Genomic DNA, 20,023 nt, shown 5'->3' on the forward strand with positions numbered 1-20,023 from the left:
GAGAACTATTAACAGGGGATTTTGCTTTTGGAAGTAAAGCCTTTCCAACCAAAAGTTACAGAAGTCATCATAGAGCTTGCCTTCATTTCTCATCGCGTTCTCCAAAATGAAAAGAAACGCTGTTTCAAATGAGTTCTGACAGTATTACCGCTGATTGGCATGTCAAAACCAAGGCACCCTCCATCCTGACACCCTTGGACACTATGGGAAGACCGCATGGACTAGATTTGAGGCAGGTTTTCCTTGCAAGATGCCAAATCATTGGATTCTTGTGGAAGAGCGGGCTCTGCAAAAGCAGATGTTGCGGCCAGCGCACGCTCAGCGGTCAGAGCGGAACCACCAGAGCGGAACCACCAGAAAACAGCCGCTTTGTAAACACTTATTTTAGAGCAGGGAGGGGTGGTGGGAAGAGGTATGTCTGGGGACATACGATTTCATGTATCTCACATTATTGAGAGCAAGTCCAAAGATGAGGAATTTTTACTGCTCCAATAAAATATGTAAATGTTGCTGTGTTGGTTGCGAGTAACTGTGAACATCCTGTTACTGATGTTACTAGAGCTGTGTAAAGTACCTGAAGTGGTCTAAATGGTGGCAGGTGATGCATTTTTCAGGTCATTTTAATAAATGCTGTTCTTCATGACTGATTAATGTCATTCTTAATGCTCATTTTCCTTACGTTTCATTTTTTTATTCTGTTTCCGTCTATGGAGAGGAAATGAAATACTCATTACAGGTCATTAATAGGCAGGTTTCACCTCAATTTTTGAAGCGTCAGGCTGTATATTAACCTGTAAAATGCTAAAGACCTCCAGCATCTTAAATGAAAAAAACACCCTTCTCATCTCGTTTTTTTAATTAAAGCCTCCTCTCGATAAAGATTTGTATAGAGTCCAAACCCTGTCTGTTATGGACATCTTCCATAGTCCTGAGCGATGCTGTACTAAAATGAAGACACCGTTTGCGGTTCAAGTTGGTTTTTTTCATCATAAAATGCATGTAAGAAGTTTTTTACAGGTTACTTAATATACTTAGAATAAATCATATTAGAAACTTGTGGAAAAAAAAAAAGACTGAGGAAAAGAAATAAAACTGGACAATTCACAAGCTTATGCTTAAGGTAAAGTAATTTTGTGGACTTGGAAAGCTGGACCGTGAGTTCTCATTCAAGCTGCAGGAGATAGGGAACAAATCACTAGCAGTAAATAATTTTACACACTTTCTTGCCCTCCCCCCCTGAATAATTTATTTCACTTTTGTAAGGCAGAAGCGTGGTCAAGTCCTGGGCAAGCCCTGTGGAAGCGCAGACCCTGTTGTTTTCCAGCAGGTAACCCATAATCTTCTCAGCAGCTGGATTAAAGGCGATGGCTTCAGACAGGACAGTTGGGGAGGACAAATCCTGTTAAACGTGTCATTCGGCCGTACTAGGAAGGAGATGAGCAAGCCGTCTGTGGCGGAACACGGCAGCGGAGCAAAGGTGGCAGGGACAGCATCTTGGAATTGTTGCATCTTGGATTTGTTGCCGTGTGCGTAAACCAGGGAAAAACTTTTCTCCCCAGGGCTGGAAGTAACACGCCTCTGTTCACCGATCCTCTAGACGTGCGGAATTACACACAGTGTCTAACTGCACCAGCTCACAGCAAGCTCATGGGGCAAAACAGCCCCTCCTGTCCTGGATGATAAAGCGCGGATCCTGTCGGGGCTTTCAAAAAGTATGAGTTTTCTTGGCTGCAAAAAGACAAGATCTGAATAACCCCAAACCTCTCCAGCTAGGGAGACGATGAACTGTGCGTTTGGTAACAGATAAGCTACAAGCTGCGCCTGGCCAGAGCTCAGTTTAACAGTACGGAAGAGGCAACATTTATCATGAGACGTGCTATCTCCCCCACAATGGGGACACGATTCCAGAGACAGCAGGTGGCAGGTCTGGAAGTGAGGATGTGGGAAGTGGAAGATGCGTCTAGTTTACTTTTCTTTCCCCAAAAGCCTGTTTCTGAACTGCCCCCAGTGAACAGGAAAGTCGTACGCAAATGCAGACCCACCGTCTCCCCCACCCTACGGGTCTGCATAACCCTTCGTGTTTTGTGCAGAGCACAACTACGCAGACGCAGACGTGTGCCTTCGTGTGCTCCAACCCAGCAAAAGATTTTATCGCTTGGACTGCTCAGAGCTGCCTGTCCTCGTCTGCTGGGCACGAAGCTTCTCCCTAACCCAGCTGGTCTGCTCTAGTGAAACAGGGGAGCAAGGAGCCAGGGGGGAAGTTCCCTCAACCGCTAGAGCTCAAAGCCGGGTTTTAAAGTGCTTTGACTCTTTGGAGAAAGTCATTCACAATTAGCCCAAAGGTCCCAAAGAGCTTACAACTTGTAGGAGGCCTTCGTTCACTTCTTTAAATGAGGTAAAATTACTCTTCCCCCACCAAACCATCATTATCCATTGAAGGACATACGCAATACAGCGGGGTGGGGGGAAAAAAAAAAAAAGAAATAACATCTCAGAGCCCACAAAAAGAAAAGCTACACAGATGTGGAGATCAACTCAAATGAGGTAGTTTCCCAGCCATGTATTTTCTATGATGGTGAATTAACGATTATTTCCCTGCTAATTCTTTCCAGGCTGGTTTATTCTATTCCCTTCCAGATTCTTTGATACTTGAGAGTGGTATTTATGTACGAAGCAGAGCATGAAACGTTGCCTTCATCGCTAATAAAGGTCGAAGGATGTCCCAGTCTGGAATGCGAGGAAGCTGAAAAAAACCCTTAAAATAGGATGTTACTAAATTCTTGGTGTGTACTGAATTTAATTTGCTTGATTTTGAGCAAGAGTTCTCCAAGATACTTAAGAGCTCTCAGAGAGGATGGATCTTGGCGTCAAATAGGTGTCTGGGAGCCACAATAAACATCAGGGTAAGGACCTGCCAGCTCATTGCTGGTGATGGGTCCAACCGCAAGACCTTGTCAGTCTCACAGACCCGAGTCCTGATGGACCTCAGGTGTTTCCTGCCCGATGGCAAGATCAAGACACCTTCAAGCTAAAGGTATCAATTGTTCCATTCCCCCTTGGAAGTGGTTTGGAGCAAGCACCGTCACTGCCTTGGAAAAAATCGTCTTTGGACTGGGGCTAAAACAAGAGGTTTTTTACACTACGTGATACACTTGATGAAATTTAATTGGGGATACCTTAAGGACAACTTAAATATTTGTCATAATTTTTTTCATGCCCCGTTTTGTTATTTCGCCTCATTACAACTGTCTTAAATTGTCAGTAGCCTGAACAAATACTTCCGTAAATTATGTGGAATTACCCATTCCCAGGAAAGCAGCTTTAAGAGGGCAGACGCCTTGGTTTATCTGTCAAGATTCGGGAAGCTAAAGGAGAGAACCTGCGCCAGCCTAAAATGTGACAAGAGAAGCCAGCTGATAACGATTATGATTCAAATTGAATAGTAACACGGCTCCATGATGAAAACAAATTCTACTTACCACCTTACTGTAATTACAAGTCATCTGTGCGGATGCCTGCTCTGGGATGTACATGGCTTCTGCGTTTGAACTTGGGGGCTTTGGCCAGCCCGTACCAAGGCGCTGACCGGTCTCAAACTGTACGAAAAGCGTAAATGGAAGAACACGTTTCCTGTGCCTCACTGTCCCCTCAGCCACATAAATCAGGCAGTCGGGAATCTAATGAAGCACAAATTGAGTTTGTGTAAAGCATACTTTAAGTTACCCAATTACTGTAAATAAATTCTTTTGCCTTTGAGCAATGGACTATACACAGATTACACTGAGCTGACTTCCGAGACAGTGACTTGAAGGATTTTAAATTATTTTTTCCTGAAATGCACCATCAGCACGACTCCTCCATGAGGAGTCGTCAAAGATATTTTCCTCTCTCATTGGTGGTATTTGTTTTAAGCTTGCACGTATGCCCACCTTCCCAGTAATAAAACTCCCATCGCCGTAGCTCTCACTGGTACAGGACGCACACAGGGGAGCTCCCTTATTGTATTCATCAAACTCAACATCACCCCAGAGCGGGCAAGCGGTGACACAGATCCAACTGAATCTCAGTTGGCCCCCAGTACACCAAGGTCGGTGCCTGATTAGTGCCAATTTAGTGCCTTAAGTCTAAGCAGTTGGGAATCCAAAGGAAAAGAGGCGGCTCGGCAATGATCCCGCAAGCCTGACGTACTTCCTGTTGGGTGGCCACGTGTACCAAGTGGTGCAACAGCATCCTTGGGCAAATAAAGATCCCCAAGTGCTAGCAAGGGTAATGACAAGTGATAAGAAGAACTGGATGACCCAAGAGCTGCACTGGGACATAAGACTATACCTACAAGGGGGCTCACATCTCTGAACAGATGTCGAAGACCTAGACCTCAAAATGGGGTGATCCGAGTGAAGCAACGCATGCAGCCGCCTTGGCTGTGAAAACGTTTCTACACAGCTCCTCCAAGCAACCCAAGAAAGGGCTGCAGGGACTTGCAGCCGCCTCGCTCTCTGCCCTTTCTTTCCAGATTTCTTTCAGGTATGCAGGACTACATACACTTGTAACTTTGTCATTTTGGTACCTTTGCCCGTGACTTTCATTTTGAAAGATCCCTTTAATCCCGGAGCTTCTGTAAAATGGCTGGAGCAAAAGCAGCAGTGGTCAAATCTAGCTGCACACTTGCAATGGCAAGTATCAGGGAGTCACTTGACTTTCTCATAAAACAATGTCTCCTGCCTGCAAAGGGGCAAAGATTCACAACCCCGATATTCATAACAAGGCCTGGTAATTGGCATCCCTGTGCTAACAAATTACAGTTCCTCCGAGTCTCCACTTCTTGGAGCAATGGTTTTATGGTGAGCTTTTCCACTCGTTGCAGTAGTTTCTGGGGAGAACTAGATTTGATGTGTTTAGAACGCAGTGTTCTTTTCTGCGACATACAATGATGTCTCATTTCTCAGATGAGCGTGTCTTAGTACATCATTGTCCACTTTACAGGCAACTTCAACACAGAACATGAATTAGTTTCAGAACTGCTCCATCAACATCTTTTACAGAGATCAAAATACAGCTCCTTCCCACCCTCATGAGGGATACTTCAAAGCAGCAGGCAAAACCCCATGATCCATGGGATGCTGATAATCCCTTACCTGGCTTATAGAATTGTCATATAACAGATATTGTTTTCAACCTAAAGCGTAGTATGTGCACATATGGCAGTCCACAAAATATTCTGAAGATCTACTGTAGTCCACCGAAAAAACAAATGAACCACTATTTTAACATGAATGCAGAGGAAAACTATCCAGGAATACGGAGGAGACAGAAATACTCCAGATCCCTGAACTGGACCATTATGTTCTCCTGCCTTAGAAACAGAATAAGGAGGTGGTGAGGGTCTGTAAGAACTATGCAGTAAGAAGTTTATTTTCATACAAGTTCCCCCTTTTCGCAGCAGCATCCAAAATATGACCTTACAAGCACAGGATGGGTGAAGGCACTTGAGACCAAAAAATATAAATCCTCTTCCAAGGATAACTCTCTGAAAGCTAGATGGGAAACTCATAAATTGTAAGATTATAAACATAAATGCTCAGTATTCTAATGACCATCTGACGTTGCCTGAGAAACTAAAGAGAGAAAGCACATCATCTCTAGTGGCTGCCTTCCTGGCCTTGGAGACTTGAGCACGCCACTGAACGCCTGTCCAAAATGTAGGAGGTTCAGAGTCTTCATCAGAGGTAGCAAGATACTTAGTCACGTGCAGTGAAACTTCAGTGATGTTTTCAATTTGGCCACTGTCACTGACTGCCAAGATCCTTCAGCTTCTTGGACATTTCCAAGTCCTATGTGGTACTATGGTCCATGGGACATTTTGGTTACAGCATCAGCCATGCACAAGAACCACGGTGTTTCCTTCAGACTTGGTGCTGGATCGCTGGCAGCGCTGAGAGGGGCTGAGCTTTGGCAGGAACCACTAGAAGTAGGAAACTGCAGCACGCAACTAGGACAGAAGTGGAAATCTCCTTTCAGAAAGGTCTTTGTGACATCTGACACGTTAACTCCGATGGGGTCTTCCTATCCAGCTTCCGTACTGGTGAGCTCTTGGACAGGAACCAAAGAGGAACTTCCTTACAAGTGTAAAGAAGCTTCTGGCTCCAGGTCTGACCCCCGATTCTTCCATGAGGTTAATTTGCAACTTGGCTATGCTATTTGTTTACTTTTGCCAAACAAAAGGACTTGCAATGAGAGAATTTCTATAGATAAAGTCACCCAGGCCATAACAACGTCCTGTTTGCTGGGACAGCCCTGTTACAAAAAGAAGCGTTTAAACATCAGTGACTTTCAGACAACTATTCCTTAGTTCAGGAATATGCTCTTCTTTAAAAAATTTTAAAAGGTTACCACTGGACCATAAGGAAACACCACAGTCTCCCGGAACAAACATTTGAGAGTTCTTTGCATTCACAGATCAGAAGATGGAAGGTCTGTCTCCAGCAGAAGGACAAGTGAGAAGGGCAGCTTTGCCTTTTGCGTCCTGGGTACAAAACAAGGCTCCTGCACATCATACCATTGGCCAAACGATCTCCACGTTACAGCTCAACACAGCCCACACCGTTCCTTTCTTTTGGGACGAACTGCATGAAGGAGAACTGACACTTCCATCCCTAGAAGCACTGAAACCTCAAGAGCCTTGAGGAACCCATGCCAAGTTGGCCCTGCTTTGAGGTAGAGGTCAGACCAGAGGACCTCCAGTGCTCCCTGCCAGCCCATATCGTTCTACGATAGCGTCTCAACACGGCCTGCTGTACGCATAGCTAATGACTATTTCTGCAAGTATCGAATGTATCAACTGTGGCTAGTGTAAATACTATAATACAGTACCTTTCCTAAAATGTCAGGCTTACCAGGGCCCCAGGCATTCCCAGTAAACGAGGACAAGCCGAGGAGAGGGAGCGCACCAGGTCCAGCCCCAGCACTGATGGCCTGCCAGAACGGCTCCCTCGCAGTCTGCCCTTCCTCCGCACGCAGCCTTCGCTCGGCTTCCTCCTGAGCAACCCTTGCCTTTCCCATATCTGCCGCAGTAGTTGCCTACGTATTTAAATATTTCAATTAATTACCAGCTTCTCAAGTTCAGGAACTATTTTACCTTACTCAAATAGTTTATTTAAAAATATATATATAATATTCTCCAATTCCGAAAAGGATAGAACTTCCCACAATGTAACATTTGTTTTATATATATATATAAAATATTTATGCATTCAGTGAATGGAAACAGTTTTACTGTATACATTTTTAATGTTGTACTCTTATGCAAATCTGCATTACCTAAAAATATACCGTACTTCTGTAAATCAAAACAAGCAGGGAAAAAAAACACTGTAGCTGTGCGCCGGGTTATAATACCTCACAGAAACGATATGAGAGTTTTTGTTTCGAATTTAAGAACTCACAAACAACATTTTACTTTGCGAGTGCATAAATAGAAGACTGAATACATTCTGGCTCTGTTAAGCTGAACTGTAGTAGAGGTTACAAAATGTAAATATATTCATTCATTTTCAGTATTTCAGTGTTTCCAAGTCCACCTTTCATGATAGTGTTAAATAAATCATGGTCCTATCCTTCCAAACATTTCAACACTCTTTAAAAAACAAAAACAAACAAACAAAATTTTAAAGTGAAATGTCCTCCTTCATTGAAGTGTTAGATCATATTTTAAATTACTGCACTCCCACACAATATTTTTTATATATATATATTTTAAATATATATATATATTTATATATATAAAGAGACCAAATAGGAGACTACATTTTTTACTGTCAATATGTTTAACATCGCATACTGTAGTTGTATAAAACATGCATTTTCTGGGATAATTATGAACACATCATGAATGAGCCCACATAAATTATATTTTTTGTACAATTCCAAGTTTAAAAAAAAGTCAGATTAAGTGCCTCTGAGGCCCTTTCTTCCCAGCTATCAGTTCTCAAAACACACTACTGAGATATTTATCTATGCCTACAGCTATGTGCTAGAGAACCAGATTTAAAATTTTAAAATACATCTACAGTATGTTTAATTTTCTTAACGTTTGTGACAGTCCTTGGATATTGTGTTGTGAAATGTAAAAAGAGTCACAGATTCTTTTTTTTTTTTTTTTTTTCTTCCCAGAAATAAAAAACACATCTAGGAGAATATGCAAAAACAAGGCAAAACGAAGTTTCATAGCACTTAATGAGGGTTAATACAAGTCAATAACTAATATTGAGGTTTGTAAAAAGGGCTGGACGAGCAGTTACATGTACAAGCAAATGGTCTAGTAATTCCAATGGGTTCCGACGTTGTTTCTGTAACCAACACTTCTCCACCCTTAAAACCAGTCGATATACATTCAAAATAGGCTGACATTGATATACTTACTAGGTGTAAAAATAGTGCACTATTTTTTTTTCTGCCACAAAGCAAAATTGCATCCTAAGAGCTGGTAAACCTTCTTTTTTCCTTAAATAGAGAGAATGGGCAAAAAAAAACTTGAAAAAAAATTAAATTAAGGCAATTAGACAGGTAAAAGAGGACTGCCCATGATGACGTAGCTGAAACTAGTACATACTTCAAACTGATACTAGCTGCTGACACTGACATGCAGCTTTTGATAGACGTGTATGAATGATATAAACTTCAACATTATGGCTTTATACAAGTGCATAGTTGCAACTGCAATAAGTAACGGTATCTGATTAATAAGCATAAAAAAATAAAGTGGAAAGATTTTTAAAACCCTCTTGCAGTATTACAGTACAATATATATACACAGTATAATGGTCACTTCTTACAGATGCAGTCTATATCACTATGGTGGATCTTCCTCCTCCTCTTCTTGCAGACATGCTGGTGGCATCTTTATGAAAGCTGAAAAGTCAGTTTCTTCCATTTTAATACTCATTCCTCTCGATCCTTTTATGAAATGTAGTGTGTGTGTGTCTCGCCAAGAAAGCTTTTGTGGAACAGAGTTTAAAAGGTTACCTAACATATCCTTTTACTATTTACCAACCATTCCTCATTTGATCAGTCACGCAGGAGAATACAGGAAAACCCTCAGAGATTAGTAATTTATATTGCAGCAAAAATGTAAACCTCTGATATATATAGCACAATCTCTCAGGAAAATATATATTTTTAATATATTTTGGGATATGTTTCAGTCTTGCTGTAACGGGAAGAAAATTATCACCTTGAATTGTGTCTGCATTCACGGAAAGCAGTTAGCTGGAAAAGAAGCAAGAAGTTTGGTCAGTAAATGCAACAAATGTAAATCTGACAAAAATATACTTCCTCAAAGCCTTCACCTAAGATGGGCTCAAGCATAGTTGGGAGAAACGTCATTCCTCGGCATTCAGCAGCATCCTTACTTAAGTATAGCACATCCTCACGCATTATGATCCCAAACCAATCGAACCCCCTTGCAATATATGAGGGTAAAGTACAATATGCACAATGTAATAGTCACTTCTAAAAGCTTAGTAATTTGTATGCTTTTGATACATAAAGATGCAGTATATTTAATTAACGTAATGCTTGTTACTGTAAACACTAAGCCAGTTCAATTCTACAGGAGCTGGTGTCTCAGTTAACTGAGTACTGAGCTGAGGTACAGCCCGAGTGCTGCTGTCATCGCCCCTTCTTCCATAAGGCTGAGACGCCTTACATTCCATTTAAAAGAATTTTTAGGAATTTAACATTTAAGGTTTTTTTTCTGTGTAGACATAACATTGCATCAACACGTACAATGATTAAAGATTGAGAGCTATAAAATAGTTATCGCTGTTTCCAGCACATTCACACTGCGTATTTTAAGAGAGCCATGGGACAAATTAGATCAATAAAACGGCCGTATCTTTTCTAAAGCAGGCAAGGAAACCGTTTCACAAAAGCCGCAAAGCTCATTTGTTTACGTAGTTTTCAAACGCGTGGTTAGGTACCCCAAAAGCACGGCACTGCAAAGGAAAGCCAAGTCAAATCCACTTCATAACACAGGTAGGAAAGCAAAACGCAGAACTCCGGTGATTTCATGTCTGCTAGCCATAGACCAGTCCGTTTATGTAAAAAGCTTAAAAATGAAAAGTATTTGTAAATACCAGTTCTGTTTCAGCTAAACATCCAGCTGCTACAATCTGCCTTTTAGCCTTCAAAAACCATGTGCGGAGGTTAGCAGTATTAGCACTATAGATGAGCAATTACTCTGAAAACAGCAGATTCTTTGTTTTCAGGCAGGCAGACATGAATTTTGAAAAAAGATCTAAAATTAGAAAAGTAAAACCACTGACAAAGGCAACAACTTTGTTTTAATGAAAATGACCCCTCTAAAAATTCATCGACATCATGAACAGAATCTCATTTTCACTGTTTAAAATACTAAAATGAGATCTTGTATTTTCTCTGCTTTGAGAAACAAAATCCAACATAGCATGCTGTATTCAAAGGCAAACAAATCCATTCCTCTCTATTGAGATTTACCCCTTATACTTCTTCAGAAATCAAAAACATCGTCATCGTCATCATCATCACCATCAATATCATCAACATCATCAAATGACCAATCCCAGTCCTTAAATGCCAGATCAAGCAATCTGCAACAGGAGGGTGTGATGTTTAATGTGCGTCACGCTTCTATAAAAGACTTCAAAATTCCATTTATTATCACTAAACCTTTTTAAGTAAAAGACTGTATTAAGGTAGGTGGGTTCCTTCCTTTGCGTATCATGGAATATGAAGATTCAGTTAGTGTTCATGTAAGCCAGGAATATTGTATTAACTGGAAATTTATCTCACAAATCATTCAGTTCCATAGAACACTCACCATATTGATTTTTTCCCCCAAATTTCAGTAGAAAAGACCAACATGTACATTTCATAAAATTAGCTGCTTCCTGTTTTGCTGCTGTTCTTGTTGGCTGAGGTGCAGTTCTATGCTTTCCCACTATCCCTTTCCAGACAATAACACAAGGCTAACAATTTTTCCAATAAAATGAAGTAATTTTGATCGCCGAACAGAGCATCAAATAAAATAGCACCATCTGAATTTACAAACAAATACAGCGAGATTTTACTGTATCCCAAATACAGTGGGATTACGCTATCCTGCTATCCCATACCTCGTTATTTAAAGCTAAGCAATGCCGAAATGAAGATATATCAACTTGTTCTCTAGGCATCGCTGCCCGCGCTCCTTCTATGGTCAATACAGAGCAAAGCAAGCTAGTGAGGCAAATCTTGTCAGCAAATGAGTCATTTTACCTCTTTTAGGCATTTATTTTGGGATGGGATGAATCATTGTCTAGAAGCCTTGGTCTCTTTCTGTTGTTATCGAAGGATCTTAGACAAATATCTTAAGTACCAATTTCTCTATTGCTATAGCTACAAGAAATGAAACCCAGCCCAGTCATCTCTCCAGTGAGCTCAATGGCTACTGCGGGTGGGGAAAAAAGCAAACTGAAAAAAGCCAGAAATTCTGTACTGTGCCATCACATAAGCACTACCTGCAGAATATTATCACTTTCCTTAAGACAATATAGGATTTTGCTTCTTAAAACTGATCCAGCAATACATTAATGGTTTTTGTATGGACTTTTTTTCCCCCAGATCAGAGGAACTTGATTAGACTGTTCTTTTAGGAATCGCGAGACATGAGCATGAGTCCTTCTAGGCTAAATAAGGAATTGAAACCAATTCTCCCACCTTTTGGTAAGTGCTCCAACTACTTGAGCAAATGGTGATCCCCCACTTCCCATCTTCCTGCTCTCCTGCAAAAAAGCCTGAGTGATGCTCAGACAGGTGCCTGTGACTGCAGCAACGGGCGCCACGCTGTGGAACCCGCACGGGCAGAGATGCTGAAGTGACATTCATCTGAACTAGCTTTTCACTGTAGGTGTCCAAGAGCATGCTGTATGTTCCTTTTCTACACTAGAGGACATGAATCCTGAAAACAACTTTTCCTAAATATCAACTGTAAATGGAATCACACATAGATATATACATCTGGTCAGAGGAAACACACACTAACATACAAATTTGCAATCAGGTGCCTAAACTTAGAGTTGGGCAGGAATTCAAACACATGCCTTAAAACCAAGCAATAAGAAAGAAAAGATGCATAGTCTTAGTCTAAGGCCTTCTAGACTGCTTTTTGAGGGCACCTACTTCTCTCCAAGGTTCATCAGGACCACAAGCACCTAACTTCCTCGCTCAGCTTCAAATCGGGTACAGTAGTGGCAGTAGTGGCCATCTTGGAAATTGTTAAAACTTTTTTTTTTTTTCCCCCCTCCTTTTTTTAAATCTTCACACCCCTCTCACTGCCTCCTTGCCTAGTTAAACCCCACTTTCCCAACCAGCTGCCAGTTTACCGGAACTATTTAGGCTACAGACGATGCTACAAGTTGTGCCTATCACACATAAGAGCAATGGGGTACACTACCAGTACGGCGGGGTGAACTAACAGGTAACGCAAGGTCTTTTAAACAGGGGACAAACATAGCGGCTCTTCTTAGAACTTAACTGAGCTTTACAGAAGATGGCCTGCCAGATCACACGTCAGTAGTCAACAACATTTGTGGTCAATTTTCCTCATCAAAATACACGGCATTAATTGTAGTAAAGTGTTTAAAACAATAAAACTAAATAGCAGCTCTTGTGTCACCTTGGTTTGTTTGGAGGAAGCTGTCGACTTGGTCGTCTGATGGACTGGTTTGGCTGTACCTTCATGGAAGTTCTGGGAGAAGATCGAGCAAAGGGGTCTGGTGCTGGAGGCTTCTTGGGTATTTTTTTCACGAGTCGGCTCACCCATTTTTGCTGTTCTTCCGTAGAATTAGCTAACAGTAGTAGATTCTTTGCCGTTGAAATATCATAGTACACTGTAATAAGAATTTTTAAAATAAAAATTAATATTATTATTCTAAACATGTCCCCCCCCCCATGAAAAAATAGTTGTCAGATTACCATACTTTCACAGTCAACACAAAGGGAAATCAGCTGAGAAATCAAAAGCAAAGTGAACCAGATTTTGACAAACTTGAACTTTCCTGGCTGCTGGCAGTGCCTCCTCCTCACACTTAGAGGGTAACACGTTAGTACTACGGAAGATACATGCTCACACGGGGAAAAAACAAGGAAGGGTAACACAAAGAGGTGTGCCTGAGCCCAAGAAACTACGTAACCTGAGTCACAAGGAGTAAACTTCACTGCACATAAGCTATTTCATCACACACCAATACTATCATTTCTCATAGCAATGCGGGACAACACACATTGCGAGCTGTCTTCCAACTACCAGGCTTTACTGCGTGAGCAGCTGACAACACGACAGGTATGGATATATATGGGCCACGGGTCATTAACTGACAGCGGTGAGCTGATCCTCGTGTAGACACCCTTAGAGAGGTTCTGACAACTACATACTAATAAAAGAAAAACCTACCTGTTTATCTTTAGTTTGTGTCAGACTATTACTAGAATCCTCCCATCTACTAGAATGCCTTGTGACTCCAGTGACTACATGCATATTTAAATACTTGCTATTTACCTTTGCAAGGTGCTATAATCTCTTCTTTTTTATCCATGTGATCTTTGTGACATTTGATATGGCAACGGCGACATTCTAGAGCAGGAGGAGGTTTAAACATATGCCACAGTGGCTTCATACAAGCTTCACAATTGGTTGGGAAGTGATAAAGAGTAGGTATAAACTCATGTCCTTTGTGACAAATGTAATTTGACTTCTCTCCCATGGGCTCCACGGGAAATTCCTGTTCCTTTTTGCTCTCTCCTTCATTAGCATATAGAATCTAAAATCAAAGCAAAATAACCTTAGTACTCCTATATGGCAAACGGAAATTCAGAGTAATTAAGTAGAAAGATTGAAGAATTACAATGGAATGGATTTTTTTCAAGTTCTTTTTTTAGTCACTATTTCATTAGACAAAGTTATGAAAATATTTTTGGAAATGTGTGAAATACCATCTTTGTTACACTAGAAACAACAATTTATTACTGAATACCTGGAATATCCTAGGAATCTCCTTGGAATCTGCTCTGTACACATCCGTCTGAGTGACTGGTCGGACATGGAAGAGTTTGCTATAGGCAATTATTTCAATAAGGACAAAAATTAATGTTACCAAAATGATAAATTGACAGTTTAAGTTAGGATACAACATACCACATTAGGACTTAAGAGCCATAAAAGTTTGTCAGTACAAATTTCTCATCACTTGATTAAAGTCCTATCTTTCCATCCTGCACATGAACTTTCAAAAACCCCTAAATAACCAGAGGTCAACAAGCATCCAGCTATATTTGCAAAAGAAATAACAGCAGTGAAAAACCAACATCACATGACTTTAACCATTGCCAGTAGCTTTCTAACACACGATCCGACCCCTCAGTAGCCACATTCTGTATTTACTAAGAAAATAGATTAATTAACTATAGAACCCACCCATGAGGACATGTAACTGAAAATGTACAAACACTGAAAACTGTAGCCTCTCCGCTAGTTTTCTTAACGTTTCTTGCTGAAACATGTATGTGAGGTGGGTCTAGCTGAACTAGTGGTAGCATTTCAGTTCCACCAGAGCTCAGCAGAGCTACCTGTACCACACCGAGCACCGCACACTGCTGCACCGCTGCTTTCAATGCATACTTCAGCTCCCAGCTCTGTAGTTCAGATTGCAAAAGTTGGCCCCATTTGACATGGCACCCCCATACTGGACCTCAAAAAGGCCTTTTGTCAAAGTCTTTTCTGACAAAGTTCACCTACAAATCAGGAGGAGGAATCTCACGTGGTAACACTTACTCTATATCTAATACCATGTAGGGATTAGATTGCTCTTTATCTTGTTCGCTGTCATAGAACAGGATCTTCTTACTGCTTACAATTACATACTGTTAAGAGACAGAAAAGGATGAAATATATATTTTAATCAAGCTCATCACAGATGTCAAGGATGTCACAGCAATTACCACAGATGTCACAGCACTATTTTTCTACAATTTTATTAAATGGTAGCTAAGTGGACAACAGTAGTTCTGTATTCCAAGTCCATGATTTACCAATAAATTTGTTACACAACCAACTAAATTCCCATTATCTGATAAATCAATTTATATTATCTGATTAATTGCTATTTAAACAGATTTAAGTACCTACAAAGAGATAAAAATGGAAGTCTGGAAGAAAGTAAGATAAAAGCTTTGAATTTCTATTTTACGTAGAGTAGTAGTGAGAGTAACTGCCATGTCATGATGCCTATTTTACACGTGAAGTTCACAACTAATAGGCATCATACTCATGAAGATCACTGTTATACCTACCAGCACTGCTAGCAATTTTCATAAAAAAGCTAGTTACCTAGAGGACCTCCTATTTCCAGAATTTTGTCCAGAACGAACAGTGGGACTGAGCAGTAAGTGAACTGGTATGAAACTGTGTAGTTAGTTTTTGGACCAAGAGCCACCAAAGAGGCTACTGAAAAGCAGTAAACAGGCAAAGGCTGCACAAGGCAGATGAGTAGTTGTTAGTTTTATCTGCCAAACAGAGAATTTGTCAAGGGCATCTGCTTCCAGACTCTGCTGAATTCCAGCTCTGTAATTCTGCTGGGAATGCTCATGGCTGAATGTACAAATATTTGAAGATCATGAATGGCTGTTCTCACCTCTGGCTGGACAAAGAAGCCATAGCTCTCAGACATAGCTATACTAGCTAACACATTTTATACATTCAAGTAATGAGAGAACCAAAGAAAAACTGAAGTGTTGAAAACCTGCAGTAAATTTAAAATCCAGACTACACCTGAAACAAGACCATAAACCTGGTTTTCTTACCTTCTTAACCCATCCAAATTTTTTAGTGTTGTTTCTAACAGGCAGTGATAGCCAGCCTTCCAATCTTGATTCTGAAAAAAAGATATATATTAAACAACGTAAATATTCACAAAACATTATTTTTCAGACTACTGTGCATTTTAAAGTAGTTACCGAAGAGCAATACTAAAGCAAAAGAGCAAACATGAGAACATGAACTACATGGTCTTGCAAAGTAAATGTTCAGGAATAAATTACATCATGTATTCCTGAATACAGCCAATAATCAACAATGCAATCACAAAAAAGTAGTAGGCATGAGGAAGAATGGGAAGAGCAAACTTGCAATTATAGCACACGCATTTCCTTTAGTAATTTTTCAAGACTTAAAATGCTTATGTCTATCAATCTTTACCTTTTAAAACAGCATCTGAAGATATTAGTGCAGACCACACAACATCCAGTTCAAGACCAAAAAAAAGCAAGCTACCACCACCAATAACCTATATCCTCTATACGCCAGGTAAAATTTCAGAAGTTTAGTATTCTAATTCATATTTTTTACTCTGTCAATTTTTCTTTTTTCTAATTATGCCTAAATCTCCTAGGCTTTCTAATCTAAAATAAGTAATTTTTGACTAATCCTTAGGCCTTGCCTAAAATTCACCTGCCCCTTCACATACTTGCAATATTTTAAATTACACTGGCACGTTAGTCAGATTGTGTTTATCAACAGTATTAAAAGCTCAGCTGCTGTCTGCCATACACATTTCAGTCGTAACCAAAAGCTCACCAGGATCGCGCTTGCCTAGCGCTTGCTAACACATAGTATCTCATAGCCTTTGATCCTATTTTTATAGCTGTGCTTAATACAAGCATTTCTTTCCCCTATGTTTTATTGAGAGGAACTACTCAATTGCAATATTATTTCTCTAATGAGTTTCCCACCCTGGCAGACAACCTCCACTGATGCTGAGGAACCTCCACGTCAAAAATACTGAAGGCCTTAATTATTAACAAACACAAAACCATGAAAGGAGCATAAACATGCTCCAAAAATCGCAAAAGCTATTTTCTTTCTCATCAGAGGGCATCTGCAGGCTCCTGCCCATGTTTAACATAGCATAACAAATAGTTAATAGATGTTCACAGAATTCTCATTTTGTCTGGAGACCTGAAGCAAGGTTATTTATTCAGATATGCGCTGCCTTCAAAGTTTACTGCTCTATAAGCATTACTGTTGCTGACACAGTTTAATGTACATACCAAGTACACGAAGTCGTTCTGTAACGTATATTTTGCCTCATACCTGCCACTTTAAATTGTTCCTTTCAACGACACCTGATACAAAGGGTAGCGCGCATAATGCTAATGTAAAAAAAAAATCCTTCCCCACACCCAGGAAACGTGTAGTTTCTTAATGGTATGAAAAAATATGCATTAATATTGTTCCTATTTTTCTCTGTAATCTCTAATACTGTCACATGAAACTGGACAAAATGATAGTTTTGGTTACATTTCTTCATTTCTAGTGTCCATTCTATAGCAACAGATCAGAGAAAGGCCAGAATATTCCAAAACTTTCACAGTACATGCTTATAAGTACTAGAAGGGAAAACAACAACAAAACACAACCGTCGTACCTCAAATCTGTTGTAATGATGTCAGAAAAAAGTCCTAGCTTAGATATGATTTTTGCTTTAGAACAAAACCAAACCATGCAGATACCACAACAGCAGCTAACAAGAAAAGAATTATGTATGCACTTAATGATTCTTTTATTAGAAGCCTCATAGCAAAAACCACAGAATGAGGAAAACAGAGGAAGTGCGCTATTCTTTAGGCTAGTTTGATGAAGGAATGTCAATATTCCAGAACAAGTTTTGCCTTCAGTGGAAAGGTATTCACACTTTAAAGGAACCTCAAGTGAAATACAGAAATTTGAATGTAATTAAAAAACCCACCCCTGACATTAACACTAAACAGAAGTTTTGTTCAACACAGTGTATGTGTAGTCATATAATGACTATAAATTAGTACAACAAAGCTCTGTTTTACCAGAGCCATATGATCTTATTATATGCTTTATGTATCTGGAAAAATGAATAAATTTTGCTTGCCTTACCATACAAGAATCAAACGTAAGATTCGAAATAAGGCAAAATAATGTAATACTTGGAAGAGTACATTTCTACAAGCAAGTAAGGTACATTTAGATGGTGAGGAGTTAGATGTCTCTACGCTTCACTTAAACACAAAGATGTGACTTTTTGGTATCCAGTATCTTCGGGTCATAGAGACAGCTGCAGATACTGGGTAGAGGCTGCCTTGAAAACAAGGCCATAAGGCTCATTTATTCAATACTTTAATACAAACAGTGGTTGTATAAATGGCAGCAAGCATCTGTAATGTAAACATTTAGAGAAAACAGGCCAGTTATTTGTTCATGCAAACTTTTTTCACGTCTTTGAGAGCAACGTTCACTGACACTGCAGTGTGTCTACTGCCAGATTTGTTTTTTAATAATGTATTAATAGTGTTAGTTTTGAAACAGAGAAAAGGACACAGTAAGAACAAAACCAGAGTTCTCGGGGATGTCACCTGTGCTATCAACTTCTGTAGGGCTGTGGGAACAAGACAAAGGTTCTTCCTCTGAGTCAGAATCAGAATCGAGAAGCATGCGAGAACTGGAAGGCTTAGTGGCAATACTGACAGAGGTAGAAGAGTGCTGGTAGGTAAAAGACATGGATTCCATAGTGTGGGACTGAGTGATATGGACTAAACATAAAGCATAAAGGAGGAAAAAAGTAGAAAAGAAGTCAAAATAGAATGTCTAAGAAGAGACAGTATTAGTTTTACATTTCATCATGTAACACGGTAATTGCAAAGTAACCACCACAATAAAGTGGAAAAAATACTTAGTTTTTTAATAGGGTACAAAAGAATTTTTAGAAGAAATTTCTATAAATAAATGGAAGATGAAATGTGCTTATGGACAGATTAAGTTAGTAGGTGGATAGTGATCACTATTCAAAGCATTAATAAGACGGTAGAAACACCTGAAGATGAAAAGCCACGGAATCATCAGGTGGTTAACTTAATCCTTCAGCTTCTACGGTAAAACACTGATATAAACCTAATTAATGCAGATATATTAATACAATTAACATACCAGGGAAGCCATCATCTGCTTCAGCATCTCCAGGTCCACTGCCTATGCTACTGTTGTCTAGACCAATGTGTAATGACTGTAGCTGTGAACGAAGCTGTTCAATGTCACTGTCTTTGCTGTCCAGAGTCATCTGGAGTTCAATCCGTATCTGACTCTCTTCTGCTATTTGCTGTATGGATAAATGACAAGATTTCCTGTTATAACAATACTTGGTTACTTAGAAAAAAAATAAATAGAAAATTACACAGACTTCTCAGTCAATCTTTCTCTCTAAACACTATGTATTTCTTTTGGTCATGGGAAATTGAGGAATAGAGACTGTTTATACTACCTTAAAGCCTGTATCAACTCAATGAGAATTACAGAAAATGCTATCAGTGTTTATATTCGCAAAATGATCTTACCGCCTGCATTTCATTTATTTCCTTCTGATATTTGATCATCATTTGGGTTAACTTTTCTCGTTCAGACTTCAGTTCCATATGCAGTTTCCTATTTTCCTTTTCCTTCCGCCGTACATCAGTGTCAGCTCCACGTTTGACTGGACCCTTCCGATTCATGATCTCAGCGAGTTTATTCACAGCCTTCCCGCGGGGAAGAAAAAAAATGACAAAACCCACACCAATAAATACACAAAGTTATATCATGAAGAAATAGTGTCTTCTCTACTACTTTTAATCTAACTGTAAACCAAGACCCCTGCATATCTGGTACTATAAAGTTGCTTTAATTCAATGTATTACTCAAAACTGCAAAGAAGGTAATGATGCCATTTTCACTTTAAGCAAGTGTTTGCTTTGAACACTTCTATCATTTAAATATTCTCTTCGGTTTCCATTAGCTAGTCCCAAAATGTACCTTTAGATTAAAATGCCACTTCTTCTAAAAATAATCAGAAATACACTGTTTTATGGAACTTATAGAATATAAATCAAGATGGAAACCAGTAAAATATGAGTTCATTTGACTGAAAGGAAAATTTTTGCTGGTGGACTCATC

At 39.7% G+C, this 20,023-nt stretch overlaps 1 protein-coding gene across 3 annotated transcripts in view; it reads right to left on the bottom strand.

Moving 5' to 3' along the window:
* Positions 1 to 411: 411 nt before the first annotated feature.
* Positions 412 to 20,023, bottom strand: part of ROCK2 (Rho associated coiled-coil containing protein kinase 2) — a 106,708-nt gene continuing 87,096 nt past the window's right edge. The window contains exons 25-34 of one of the 3 annotated variants that reach the window (XR_010070461.1): positions 19,429 to 19,608; positions 19,025 to 19,193; positions 15,874 to 15,944; positions 14,846 to 14,934; positions 14,049 to 14,127; positions 13,574 to 13,835; positions 12,692 to 12,905; positions 10,513 to 10,625; positions 6,894 to 9,264; positions 5,973 to 5,989 (exon numbers count right to left, since the gene is read on the bottom strand). Coding sequence is in view for 2 of the 3 variants with exons in the window: in XM_063330479.1 (XP_063186549.1) it covers positions 10,526 to 10,625; positions 12,692 to 12,905; positions 13,574 to 13,835; positions 14,049 to 14,127; positions 14,846 to 14,934; positions 15,874 to 15,944; positions 19,025 to 19,193; positions 19,429 to 19,608 (1,164 nt within the window). In the remaining variant the exon portion in view is untranslated. Of the gene's footprint in view, positions 9,265 to 10,512; positions 10,626 to 12,691; positions 12,906 to 13,573; positions 13,836 to 14,048; positions 14,128 to 14,845; positions 14,935 to 15,873; positions 15,945 to 19,024; positions 19,194 to 19,428; positions 19,609 to 20,023 lie in introns of all 3 variants that reach the window. The other 2 variants (XM_063330479.1, XM_063330480.1) reach the window with 2 other exon arrangements.

This window comes from Chroicocephalus ridibundus, chromosome 3 (genome assembly GCF_963924245.1).
Source record: "Chroicocephalus ridibundus chromosome 3, bChrRid1.1, whole genome shotgun sequence".
NCBI lineage: Eukaryota > Metazoa > Chordata > Aves > Charadriiformes > Laridae > Chroicocephalus > Chroicocephalus ridibundus.